Raw genomic sequence first — 13,813 nt, 5'->3', positions numbered from 1 at the left:
TACACTGAGTCACTAATGCTCCTATAACACTTTAGCACAACCTGGATGAATAGCTCCTTGGGTCTGTCATGTCCCTCTTTGTCTTGAGTGAATAGAAGAAATAGGCTACCCAGGACAAGTCATACAACTCGTCACCAGAGCTCAGGAACATTCTAAGTTAATGATAGACTGACAGAAGTGGTGTTCGGATCTGCTGAAAGAAGACAAGAAGCACAGATATACCAAGTATAGGTCTCGTAGCAACCCAAGTAAAGTGTTTGTTCAACTTTAGGTTGTCAGAGATGAATGCACATATGACCTACAAACAGGAGCCAGGAAGCACAAGTGGTCTCTTGAATTCAGGTCTGTGACTTGTGAGTGCATGTTTATGACACGGAGGAAAAAAGTCAAATGACCGGGGTTGGGGATTTAGCTCAGTGGTAGAGCACTTGCCTAGGAGGCGCAAGGCCCTGGGTTCAGTCCCCAGCTCCGAAAAAAAAGAACCAAAAAAAAAAAAAAAAAAAAAAAGTCAAATGACCAATAGTTGTTCCTTCCGACATTACTAATCATATCATCGAAGAGACAGAAAGAAAGTGACAGGTGTTCAATGAATCCCAGTACTTATTGTCTCCTATTCTTAATAACTACTTACTATGCTAGAAGGGAGAGAAAATATAAATAAGAGGTGTGCCTGACCTGAAGGCAGGGGAAGAAAAAAACCCAGACTCTGAGAGTTACAATTTCCTAAAATGACTGATTCTTCACTGTAGAATTAGGGAAGGTTCATACAAAGAAAAAGGGCACTGACATCAAAGTCAGGCCTCCACAGGAGGAATTCTGAGCAAGGAAGGAAAAAACTTCAGACACTATGATAATATGGACGTCTTTCCAGGCTGGATAATGATGAATAATTTTGTTTGTTTAGGATCATTAAGATTAATTTTTAAAAAAGTAAAATAATGAGAATCCCAAGGTTAGAGAGCTAGCCATTTGGCTAAATGATAAATGAAATTAATAGATTATGAGAAGAGCCAGGGCTACATAATGAGACCCTACCTCACAAACCAAAGAGACTATGAGAAAAATAAAGAGAAAATACTGAATTAAGTAAGGCAAGATTGATTTGTTACAAGTCTAACAATAGGCCAGGCATGGTGGCCACACTGTAATCTCAGCACTCAAAAGTGTGAGGGAAGAGGATGGTGAATTCAAGGCCAGATGCTCAGGAGATTCTTTCTCAAAGGGAACAAAATCAATTCAAAAGGCCAGGGTTAGAAAACATAATTACTTACTGGGCCCAAGGAGAAAACATCACTACAACCATTTCAACTACACTCCCCAGCTTAAACCCTTAGAAAAAGCAGTAATAGGTGAGGCATGGTGCCACACACTGTCTTCACCATCCACTTACAGCATTTCTCTGGTTGCCAAGAGGCTTCTTTTGTTTATTCCCTAAGTATGATCACAACTACCCTCTATGAAGTGGGGCTAGAGATTTTGCAAGCACTTGCCTATTCACTCAAAAGGAGGGGGAAAACCCTCACAATAGAGTAAGGAAGGGACATGTACTGGCTTGTTCCTCTGCCACGCATGCAGTGACTTCCTTGTGTATCAACACCATTGTCCATGCCGGCTACACTCATGGTGCTTGCCAGGAAAATGAAGCTGTTAACATAACACAGCCCAATTTCCCCGCAAAGAATTTACTTCATCTCATCAGAGGGGGGATTAGTACTTCTTTTTTAAAAGCAAACTTTTGTAATTCAGTCTTACACTATCACTTCCATGTCTAATTCTTTTTTTAAAATTCCATGTGAATAGAGTTTAACTCCTTATCTGAGTGGCTACTTTTACTTTTTCTTTACTAACATTTAATTCCTAAGATGTAAAATTCCTAAATTATTTTAAAATCACCATTAATGTTCTTACTTGGTTTGAAATCATGATAACTACCAAGCAAAATTATATATTCATCTAGTTAGAGACAACCCAATGAAGCAATCCATTCAGGTACATACAGACAGATTAAATGTAGTGAGATATTCACTGGATCCTTTAAATATGTAGACAGACTTTATAAAGACTTTATTTGAATTTCTTAATCTCTGTCAAAGTCTGCCTGTTTACACTAGATGTTTGGAAACACTGATGTGGAAACTTTCAAAGAGGCGAGGCTCCAAGCACGTGACTGACTTCTAGCTATATTATTTAGAACTTGGAGAGTGAGAAGAGACTCCCTTTCAGGGTCATTCTCCAGGACTCCAGACAAAGGCTGAATTCATAATCTTCAAAAACAGTTCGCCAAATCAAAAGGTAACAATAACTTGAAAACATTTAACTATGTATTAGAATGAAATGGAAGTTCTTGTATATATTCCTAAAATTTAAGATTAAGATTTAAATAAAAAATATAATATTTAATCATGGTAAATAGGGTTCTGCTTATCACAGATGTAGCAAGCTATTAGATTTGAAGTCTGGCTAAAAGGAAAGGAGCCTAATTCTAGAGCTAGTGCTAACTAACCCTTTGGGCTAAAGAACCTGGGCTAGGACTCAGACTCAGCTCTGGGTCTGCTCACTTTAAGACAGGCATCTCTAGACATGCTGTACCCCTTGTGCAGACTCAGTTATAAATTGGCAGATTCATTCAAAGTCAATTCTAGATTTCCTTTTTAAAAAGCTCTGAAATACTCTTAACAGCTAGCTGCTTGCTCTCTCCCACCCCCAAAGGAGGTTAAAATAAAGGAAACCTTAGTATTGGGGAAATCATTTGACTTATGGTTGGCTTTTTTCCTTCTATTTTTGTTATAAAGATTTAAAAGTAATAGTCTAATTTGTAGGGCTAACCCTTAAACTATTAAGTGAGAAGCCACAGAAACACAAGGAGGAGCTTTCCGGCCCTCCTCGTCCTGCTGCTGCTGCTCTCCTCTCCCACCCAGTCTGTCGGACCTTTGCTGCTATCCCGCGCCTCATACAGACCCCATTCTTACTGGTTCAAATGCCTCATGTTTAACTCATTTGCAAAACAAGAAAACAAAATCAAGCTCATTCTAGTATTCAGAATGTTATTCCTGAAGTTAGCGACCTAGACATAGAACAGGTCTTCTATCAGGAGATGTATAGAAAGGAAGTTTGGTATTTGTTCATTAGTGAATAATTAAAAAGCCCCTTTCTATTATGTGAATACACTGAATAAACATAACTAAAGATCGGTGATTGTCTATGCATCTGTGAACTGAGTGTTAACTTTCATGATCATTTTAAAGCAAAGGAAAACGATGATCAAGTATCCCTTCACCGTCAGCCTGCTCCTCGTGTATGCTCATATTATGGAAACAATTCCAACAGCAACAACAACAGCAACAACAACAGCAACAACAGCAGCAACAACAACAGCAACAACAACAGCAACAACAACAACTACCACCACAAACTCTACAGAAAACTCGAGTCCTGGGGTGCTCTCATCTTCCACCATGAGACCACAGGCCACACCAAGACTAACTCCTGCGAGTAGGACACAGCTTGGAAGCAGCCTCAATCCTGGGACAAAGCCTTCCGAGCTAATCTCCAAGACCACCTGGCAAGGAAACATGTCCTCAAGTCCCTGCATAAACATGACTGCAGAGTCTGCGGCAGGTGGCAGTGCACCGTTCCAGCCATCTTCCATACTCATTCTCCTCTGTGCAGTACGTTTACTCTTCTGCACGTACTCAGGCAGAGGTGAGCCAGAGTGCCTGCGCGCTTCAGCCCCTCATATTATTTACTAAATGGAAAGCACACTAAGAAAATAAAATTTATTTTAATTCACTATCATTATTCCAGTATGATTTGGGTTTTGGCAAGTTTTAATTGTACAATGTAATATTGCATTAATATAATATAACCGTTTCCTTCTTATAAAGGCAGTGCCCTATTAAATGCCAAAATAAACAAAGCATCACATTTGTGTTTAAATGTTTGCAAAACAGAATTAAATTCAAAGGTCTGTTAGAGAGGAGAAGATGTTATGTGGGAGGCACTTAAGCAAGGGCGAAGGAGAAGCTGGGGGATAGAGTGGTGTGGGGGAAGTTGTTTCGATTTTATTACTTTTAATTCAGTAGACTGAATAGCACTAACAGGGTATACACAACAGTCTTCTTCAAACACACCAACTGGGGGACACTGTTTTCATGAAAGTGTGACAGCAATGGATCACCCCAGTACATTTTTAAAACAGAATACTGTTGATCCAGTGACAGGAATGTATTTTGAGTAAATACTGACTTGGGTTTCAAAAGACTGGTTGCAAATAAGATGCTCAGTACTGAGAACTTACTTTATCTACAAAAATGTCTCTTAACGCTTAGCTGAACTTTGTTCTCCCCTCCTTTCCTTCTACTCCCTCCCTTCTTCCATCCTTTCCCCCTCTGTCCATTGCCCACCTCCTCCTCTCCTTCTCTTAGTCAGAGTATCTGTGTGAAGCCCTGGCTATCCTGCAGCTCACTATGTAGACCAGGCTGGCCTCAAATTTAGACCTGCTTCTGCCTTGGACTGAGTACTGAGATTAAAGGAGAGTTGGCTGTATTTTTATGTTTATATACAAGGATGGGTCTAACTCAACAAACTCAGTATACTAACAGTAAAAACCTGTGGTTATTGACACAGTGAGTTAGGAACTCAGTAATGATTCTAACTAGCTGAGCTATCAAGAAGAAAATGACACAGCAGAACACAAATGAATTGACTACAGATGGGTCATTTGGGAGTGCCAGTCTAAATATACAAATTAAGCCTTGTCCCCAAGGATGCATGAATCTCACTCAGAAGGGGAAATGAAATAGACACTGGAGGTGGATGGAGGGAGGGAACTGGATAGGAGACGGAATAGGGCGGGGAATATTGATGGGGATCAGGTGAGGGAGGTGCAGGAGAGATTTGAGAAAAAGGACAGAAATCAGTGTGTGTGGAGGGGAACTCTGGGCAAATCAGACACCTGGGATGGGGGTCCTCCCAAAGTCTATGGGGGGCAACCGTAGCTGAGACTCTTAGCAGTTGGGGATATGGAGACTGAAGTGGTCACTTCTTGTAGCCAATGGAGGGAGACATCAACCCACCCACAAAACCTTCCACCCAAAATTTGCCTACAAGATGCACAGGGATAAAAATGAAGCAGTGATTGAGGGAACAGTCAACCAGTGACCGGCCCAATTTGAGATCCATCCCATGGGAGAGAGCCAACCCCTGACACTATTAATGATACCCTGCTCTGCTTACAGACAGGAGACTAGACAACTGTCTCCCGAGAGGCTTCATCCAGCAGCGGATGGAAGCAGACAGAGACCCACAGCCTAACGACAGGAGGAGTTGGGAGAGTCTTGTAGAAGAATGGGTAATAGGATTGAGTGAGACAGAGGGGTCAAGGACACCTCAAGAAGACATACAGAGTCAACCTGGACCTAAGGGAGGCTGAATCACCAACCAAAGAGCATGCAGGGGCTGGCCCTAGACCCCTCCCCCCGACATTTGTAGTAGATGTGCAGCATGGTCTTCACGGGGGTCCCCTAACAACTGGAGCATGGGCTGTCTCTGACTCTGTTGCCTGCCACTGGATCCCCTTCCCCTAGTTTGGACTGCCTGGTCAAGCCCAAGTAGGAGGGGATGCTCTTAGTCCTGCAGCCACTTGATGTCCCAGGTAGGGTCCTCTTCTCCTCAGAGGAGAGGAGGTAATAGGGGCAAGGATTTGTGAGGGTGGGACTGGGAGGAGAGGAAGGAAGGGGGCTGTGATATGAATTTAAAGTGAATAAATAGATAAATTAATGAAAAATTAAAAGGAGAAGACTTGCCCCTAGATTATGATATGGAAGCTCAGGAAGCTTAGAAAATGCTTTCTTTAGATTTTTCTGATAACCAGGATTGAATTCTGTCGATATGTCAAAGATTGCTAATAATACCTCAGAAGGTTATGATGAGGATAAAATAAAAAAATTACACAATATAAAACATGTAGTTTGTCTCATGTGAGAAAGTGTTAAGTAAGTATGATTTATAATCTGTATTAATGCCCTCCCCAAACAGCTGTGAAGAACCACAGTGTCCCGAAGAGTAAACTCTCAACTGAAATACTTAGGTTTTAAAATTTTAATCACACACACACACACACACACACACACACACACACACACACACACACACGGCAAATGACAGAAATGTACTACTGCTATGCATGCATACCCGGCTTACTGCTGAACTCTAAGTATAAGCTCATGACCCAGGCCTGAAGAACCAAACAATACATGTTCCTTGTTAAAGGGACAGTCTAAGAAGTGGGTGGCAAGGGCTTCTTAGGCTGGAAGACTACAAAGCTACAGCCCTTTCTGTCCTTCAGGGTCATCAGGTATACACAAAGTGAGTGTGTGTGTGTGTGTGTGTGTGTGTGTGTGTGTGTGTGTGTGTGTGTGTGTGAGAGAGAGAGAGGTGTCCATATATACACATATGTGCGTGCGTGCACACACACACACACACACACACACATATATGCACATAAAATAAAATAAATAAATCTTAATAAAAGACATTTCAAAAGTAACAGATGGTAATACTAGATCACAAAGATCCAGTTTAAAATCACTAAAACCTGTATGTAAGGGCAGTCACTGATGAACAATGAATTTTGAAGTACATGACTGTTGGGTCCTGGTAAATGCATGTGGCTTAGGGCAGACTCATGTTTATTGATTGGTCATCACCTAGCACAAAAAGTCTTCCTAACAAAGGTACTTTTCAGATGAACCACATATCAAGAACTTCAGGTAGCAATATTGAGGTAATGAAAAGGTCACAGGCCGAGCTAAAGCTAAAATGACACAGAAATCATAAAACCATGTAATGAAGTTGAACATAAAGCCAAGAAACAGAGCAACTGTGGTTCAGTTCTGTTTCCTCTTGGTATAGCGCTACTTGACTCACGCTTTTCTTTAGCCCCACTTTCTTGATAAAATAAGAAAGACTTGGTAATAACCAAAGCCTACACTAAAATACCTCAGTTATCCATCAGATCTCGAAGGTGACTTCCAAAGAAGACAGTAGGAAGGAAAGGAAGATACTTAAGATGACAGGGAAAAAGAAGAGGAGGAGACTAGCACAGAAAGAAGGGAGACAGGACAGAGAGAGGGTGAGAAGCCATGGCAGGTGATGTTAAGATTCTGTTCTGTGTATTTACAAGTTATTATTAATGTTCTCAAGGGATGGATGGTACCGGGCTTTGTATGTTTAAGTGGGCAATTATATCTTACCAATTTGGTCAAAAAAAATGACAGGGAAAAAAAGATATTGTGTAAAGATGAGGGCAATAGGACATTCAAATGTCTGTACACAGCAAAGAAGCCAGACTCCAGAGCCACTTGTCACAGATAAGGCCCAATGAGAAACAGGGCCTCTCTCTCTGTATTTCCCGCTATGCCCCTTTGTCCTGGAGCTAAGCATCATAACCAGTAAAAGTGAGGGCCAGGAACTCTACTAGCTCTCGGAAATGAAAGGCACAAGGCATGGTGACACATGACTTTAAGACCAGCACTTAGGAGCTGAAGAGATGGCTCTACAGTTAAGAGAACTAGCTATGTGTTCAGAGGATCCAGGTTCAATTCCAAACACCCACATGGTAACTCACAACTGCCTGTAATTTCAGCTCCAAGAGATCTGATGTCCACTCTGGCTTCTGAAGACAGCAGGATACCCAGATAGACAAGTATGCTCATATACATTTAAAGAACAAAAACAAAAGCCCCCAAAGACCCAGTGCCCGAGAAGTTAGGCAGAGAGATTGTGAGTTATAGGCCAGACAGACTATTTGGTAAGGCCACATTTCAAAACATAAAGCAAAAACCTAAAACTCTTAAATACTGAAAATTTGATTCGGCAATATCATATCCAGAAAAAGAAAAACACAATACAAAAGTGAATTTGTTGTAAAAAATCGCACAAGAAGAGACACAGCAGTTTAACAAGCTTATGTTCTTCGTTCTTCCTTCTCAAAACTGAAGGGCTAGAACACCTAACAAGCAGCAAACCTATGCAGTGCGGGTATAATTTGGAGCTGTGGAAACCTCACTGATGAAACCCTCTGAAAAGCCAGGCCAATCTGTTTTTCCTTTGCTAGGCCACCACAGATAAAGAACACAAACTTACAGTTCCTTATCATGAAGAGGGGAAAATAAAATCCAATTTCCACATGTACAACAACATTTTACTACCTTTAAACTACAAGGAATTCAGAGGGGGCTGGGAGTTAGGCACACATCTACCAGCCTCCTCACCAGTCCTTACAACTTAGATACAGCAAGGAAAGCCAAAATGCCCTGTTATTACTAAAGGTTAAAGTTAAAACACCAACATGGCTTAAATGCAAAGGAAAATTAAAACTGTATTACAAAGAGCAATCAAGACAAGAAGAGAGATAAGGCGGGTGGATTTTTTTCCTCCCATTTCTTAGAGGAGGTCTTTTGAATAGTGTCTCAGCCTGTAGCCCAGGGTGGCCTTCTAATTCAACACAATCCTCCTGCCTTGGCCTCTTAAATGCTGTATTTAGAAATGTATCAACACATTTGCTTAGAACTAGAAGGTATTCCTTAAAGTTGTTAAAAACGACAGGCAAATGTATTTTTCTGTTCCTTTTCTATTCCCCAGTGCTCTCTGGATAGCTGAATATTTAATTAAACAAATTTCACATTTTCCATCCTTCTTCCTTCTCCCATTTTGTATGATTTCTCAACTACTCCCAGGTTTTTGCTATTCCCGACTATAGGTCAATAACTCTAATTCCTCCATTTCTGTTAGGTTTGGGAAGAGTAAGTCCCAGAGCTGCTGGACTGCCCTGACACCTCCACAGCACTGGCCGCTGTGACTATCGCTGTGGGAGTGCCATTCTCATGGAAGAAGAGCATGACCAAGACCCACGTGTTAGTCTTCACGCGGCAGGAAAAGCAAGGCGAGCCCATCTCCGTGGAGAAGGAGAAGCTCACAGAATGGCTGAGGACATCACAGTCTGTTTCCCAGGCCACCCCATCCATCTGTACAGCCATTTCCTATAGTTCCAGGAATCCCTTCTTAAATTGCTCTGATAAAAGTGCTCTGATACAATTCACTAAATTTCCTTTCTTCTTAAGTGTGTGTGTGTGTGTGTGGGGGGGGTCCTGATGTTTGTGTTGCAAATATTATAAAATCAGAATATACCCAAAAGACTTTTGACTATGACAGTAACTCCTTGTGGTGCTATCTTAACATCGGATGTAGCAAAGACGACAATAAGAAGTGAGTACTCTCAAACAAATACCTATCTAGGAAGGCATGGATTTAAGGGCTATTAATTTAAAAAGGAAAAAAAAATTCCTATCACCTTTCTTCAACTGCTATCATTTGAAGAACCCTATTAACAGAAACTAAAACGTATTTCTTACCTCCGTGCAACATAATAGAAAATAGGATTCCCAGCTTTGGATGTGCCAGCTTGGTAGAAGATGCTTAATGTTTTCAAGGCCTTGAACTCTTCCTTCTCATGAACCTGATGCCTAAAACAAAGAGCAATGTCACTTAGAGGCTCTACACAGACTGTTGAATAGCTGAAGAAAAATATGATTAATCAACCATAAACAAAATACCGAGAAAGCAACCAGTTTTCTGGAGGGCAAATGTCAGGGTGCATTCCTGAGTCAGGACGACTCTCTTGGGATTACTTAACAATGCCACTGGACAGGGAGAGGAGCTGCACAGTTACTACCTTTTACCAATGCTATTTTTTTTTTTCAGATAAAAAGTTTTTTAGTTTGTTTTTCCTTGCAAGTTCAACACCTCAATCTTCTCTTGTTTATGGATTTTAGGAGATGAAAAAGTTTCGGGAGCCATCATAGGATAAGCTAATAACTATCAGGTGATCTTCCTGGGATGATCTGCCTCAGATTACAATAATCCATGACAGATTTGCTTTCTGCTATTAATATGCTTTTCCTGTTGTTATTAAACAGATATGACAATCAGTAGGCATTAGCCCATCCTTTGAAGCAGACCTCTGCAGATCTAGGAAGGTGTGCTGTCCTGTAGTGATGCTGTATAGACAAATAGGTGACAGGTCTTTATGATGATCCTATGAGAGTTCCTACGAATTTCATGAAGTCATTGTTTTTAATAGCTGAGTAACATTCCATTGTGTAGATGTACCACATTTTCTGTATCCATTCCTCTGTTGAAGGACATCTGGGTTCTTTCCAGCTTCTGGCTATTATAAATAAGGTTGCTATGAACATAGTGGAGCATGTGTCTTTGTTGTATGTTGGAGCATCTTTTGGGTGTATGCCCATAGGAAATGGATGGAACTGGAAAATATCATCCTGAGTGAGGTAACCCAATCACAGAAAAACACACATGGTATGCACTCATTGATAAGTGGATATTAGTCCAAGAGCTCGAATTACCCAAGATGCAGAGAAACATGAAACTTAAGAAGGATGACCAAAATGCGGATTCTTCACTCCTTTTTTAAAAGGGGAACAAGAATACCCTTAGGAAGGGATAGGGAGGCAAAGTTTAGAACAGAGACTGAAGGAACACCCATTCAGAACCTGTCCCACATATGGCCCATACATATTCAGCCACCAAACTAGATAAGATGGATGAAGCAAAGAGGTGCAGGCTGACAGGAACCGGATGTATATGTCTCCTGACACAGCCAGAATATGGCAAATACATAGGCGAATGCCAGCAACAAACCACTGAACTGAGAACGGGACCCCCGGTGAAGGAATCAGAGAAAGGACTGAAAGAGCTAAAGGGGCTTGAGACCTCATATGAACAACAATGCCAACCAACCAGAGCTTCCAGGGACTAAGCCACTACCCAAAGACTATACATGGACTGACCCTGGCTCCAACTGCATAGGTAGCAATGAATAGCCTAGTAAGAGCACCAGTGGAAGGGGAAGCCCTTGGTCCTGCCAAGGCTGGACCCCCAGTTAAAGGGATTGTTGGGGGGAGGGTGGTAACGGGGGGGGGGATGGGGAGGGGAATGCCCACATAAAAGGGGAGGGAGAGGAATTAGGGGGATGTTGGCCTGGAAACTGAGAAAGGGAATAACACTTGAAATGTAAATAAGAAATACCCAATTTAATAAAGATGGGGAAAAAAGAATTCCTAAAATTCTATCAGTATTTATTAAGCTCTTTTATAGTGGGACTACTATTAGGTCCTTTCTGATAGTCAAAACTGCAATGAGAACTTTGCCAGTCTCCCATGTGTCACCAGTTAATTGACTCTAGATAGTAAGCAGACATTCTACTACTCAGAACACTTTCTAAGAGGATGTAAAAACCATTAACTAAAGGCATAAAAAGGAACTATGATTTATTACAGGTACTAGGACAGAAGATTAAAATGTTGACTGGGTTTATCTGTACAAAACCTCACTAAAAACTTAGTTATGGTTTTCAAGGTGATGAGTATGTAGCCAGATAATGACTCCTAATGGATATGCATGTAAGCATTCTCTGTTGAAACTTCTATTTTAGTTGATGATCTGAATTTATGTGTAAACTTGTGATGAACTTTTTTTTTTCTTTTTTCTTTTTTTCGGAGCTGGGGACCGAACCCAGGGCCTTGCACCTGCTAGGCAAGCGCTCTACCACTGAGCTAAATCCCCAACCCCCTGTGATGAACTTTTTAACCATGTAACCATGTATTAAAAAAGATGTGTAAGTGCTGAGGACAAAGAGAAGGGACAGAACTGAGCTGAGGAGAACTTTTTAGACAGATTGCTTTTTAGCTGATCTCCACAGAACTTTTTAAAACAGAATTGAGGATAATTTTTTAGTCAGGACACAAGAGAACTTTTTAGACAGAATTGAACCCAAAAAGAACTTAGAAGTAAAGGTATAGCATTGGGAGAAAAGGCATTGAGAGTAAGAGCAGGAGGAGAATGCAGCAGAAGGAGTGGGCCAACTTTTCCTTACCATGAGGCAGAACAGGTCCTTTCTTAATAACAAGGCAAGCTTAGTCTTATTAAAGGAACAAAGCTTTCTTCTTACAAACTTGGGTTTAATTCATTTAGTAAAGATTGGAGCAGGGCTGGAGAGATGGCTCAGCGGTTAAGAGCACCCGACTGCTCTTCCAGAGGTCATGAGTTCAATTCCCAGCAACCACATGGTGGCTCACAACCATCTGTAAAGAGATCTGATGCCCTCTTCTGGTGTATCTGAAGTCAGCTACAGTGTACTTATATAATAAATAAAATAAATCTTTAAAAAAAAAAAAAAAGATTGGAGCTCATTTTTCATCCTTTCTGTAACTGGTACTTGGGTCTTTTGCTTCAAATGCATATATGTACGTATGGACGTGTGTGTGTGTGTGTGTGTGTGTGTGTGTGTGTGTGTGTGTGTGTGTGTGTTTGTGTGTTTAAGTATGTAATTATGAGAATGTATGTAAGGTAGGCCAAACTGGTTTGACTGCAAATGTATAAATGTGCATGTATGAATCTGTATATAAATTTATGTGAGTTTATGCATATTTGCTTATTAAAAGTTTTTTCCTTCTGTGAGAATGATTCTCTTCTCCTGGTTCAATAGAAGTTTATTGCTCCAAACGTCCCCCTAGCCTGACAAGCAAGAAGCCTTTCCCTAAAGGGAAAAGGCTCTAGCAATTAATCCATTACTTAATCTCCTGCTGTTTTAGGATGAGGTTCTAAGTGCCAGAGACTGCAGCAGTTTCTGGTCACTGAGGAACACAGAAGGGGAGGACAGATACAGTAGCCAAGTAACTTAGACTTAGATAAACTTTTTATTATTGTACAGGAACCCTAAATATCTCCTAAGTCAAAAGTCTTACCCTCTGTTGACACTCTTCCCCCTCTGCTGCCTCAAGGAGAACTAACAAGAAAGAAGACCTGCCAGGGCTGCCTCCTGACCCAACCCCCATCCCCTACCCCACAAGAAAGGCCTTCCTTTGATATGTACATATACACCTTCACAAAAACCTTTTTCACGATGATTACTCAGAGATTAAGTCCATCCAACATTTTTAATACTTTCTCACAATTCTCATATGTACTGAAATAAAATTTCTGAAACATAGCTTTTTATATATTGTACTAAAACTCAGTGTGTTTATCTGAAGTTTTGCGTGATTTATAAATGATGGTATATAAATGGAAAGTTCATATCCATTAACTCTACCAATATCTCTATCTCTTCCCAATTTCACTAATGTGGCTTCTGTAATATTTATTAGACATATACTGAATTGGATTTTCCCACTCTATCTTCCCTTGCCCTCTCCCCCTTTCTCCCCAAAGCAGGGTCTTACTATCTAAGTTAACTTTTATAAATTAACTACTCTTTTTTTAGATTTATTTATTATATATAAGTACACTGTAGCTATCTTCAGACACACCAGAAGAGAGCATTGGATCTCATTACAAATGGTTGTGAGCCACCATGTGGTTGCTGGGATTTGAACTCAGGACCTCTGGAAGAGCAGTCAGTGCTCTTAACCACTGAGCCATCTCTCCAGCCCATAAATTAAAACTTCTGAATGTCAGATAAGAATGTTTTCCTTCTGTCATTGGCACATCCTATGAATAAGAGAACCAACCCACAGCCACAATGTACCGTTCGTGATATATATAAAAAAAAAAAAAACAAAAACAAAAAATAAAACGTGTTTAGCAAACATCAAGTGTGTGTCTAATAGTGAGAACCTTTTAGTTGATAGATTAGAGTCCTCTAAATGAGTGCAAAATAAATGTTCAGAGAATGTAGCAGTATTTGAATGTACTATATTTTCTGGGCCTTAATCTAAAAAAATTTAAAACCGTG

General features: G+C 40.6%; 1 protein-coding gene and 1 long non-coding RNA gene across 11 annotated transcripts in view; one reads left to right on the top strand and one right to left on the bottom strand.

Moving 5' to 3' along the window:
- The window catches only part of Nf1 (neurofibromin 1), a 232,595-nt gene that overhangs the window by 91,854 nt on the left and 126,928 nt on the right, over positions 1 to 13,813 (bottom strand). For all 9 annotated transcript variants that reach the window (XM_087569750.1, XM_087569756.1, XM_087569753.1 and 6 more), the window contains 1 exon segment: positions 9,414 to 9,524. In XM_087569750.1, coding sequence (XP_087425876.1) covers positions 9,414 to 9,524 — 111 coding nt within the window.
- LOC148002996 (uncharacterized) lies at positions 2,168 to 10,251 on the top strand. Of its 2 annotated transcripts, none has more exons than XR_015631862.1 (3): positions 2,168 to 2,292; positions 3,246 to 3,702; positions 5,238 to 5,934. It is a non-coding gene; the product is annotated as an uncharacterized LOC148002996 (long non-coding RNA). The 2 variants fall into 2 exon arrangements; XR_015631863.1 differs by lacking the exon at positions 5,238 to 5,934 and adding an exon at positions 8,794 to 10,251 and having other exon boundaries at positions 2,200 to 2,292.

Source organism: Rattus norvegicus, chromosome 10 (assembly GCF_021556685.1).
Source record: "Rattus norvegicus strain SHRSP/BbbUtx chromosome 10, alternate assembly SHRSP_T2T, whole genome shotgun sequence".
Lineage (NCBI taxonomy): Eukaryota > Metazoa > Chordata > Mammalia > Rodentia > Muridae > Rattus > Rattus norvegicus.
Note: the sequence above shows the minus strand (reverse complement) of the source record. Positions and strands in the feature narration are given on the sequence as shown.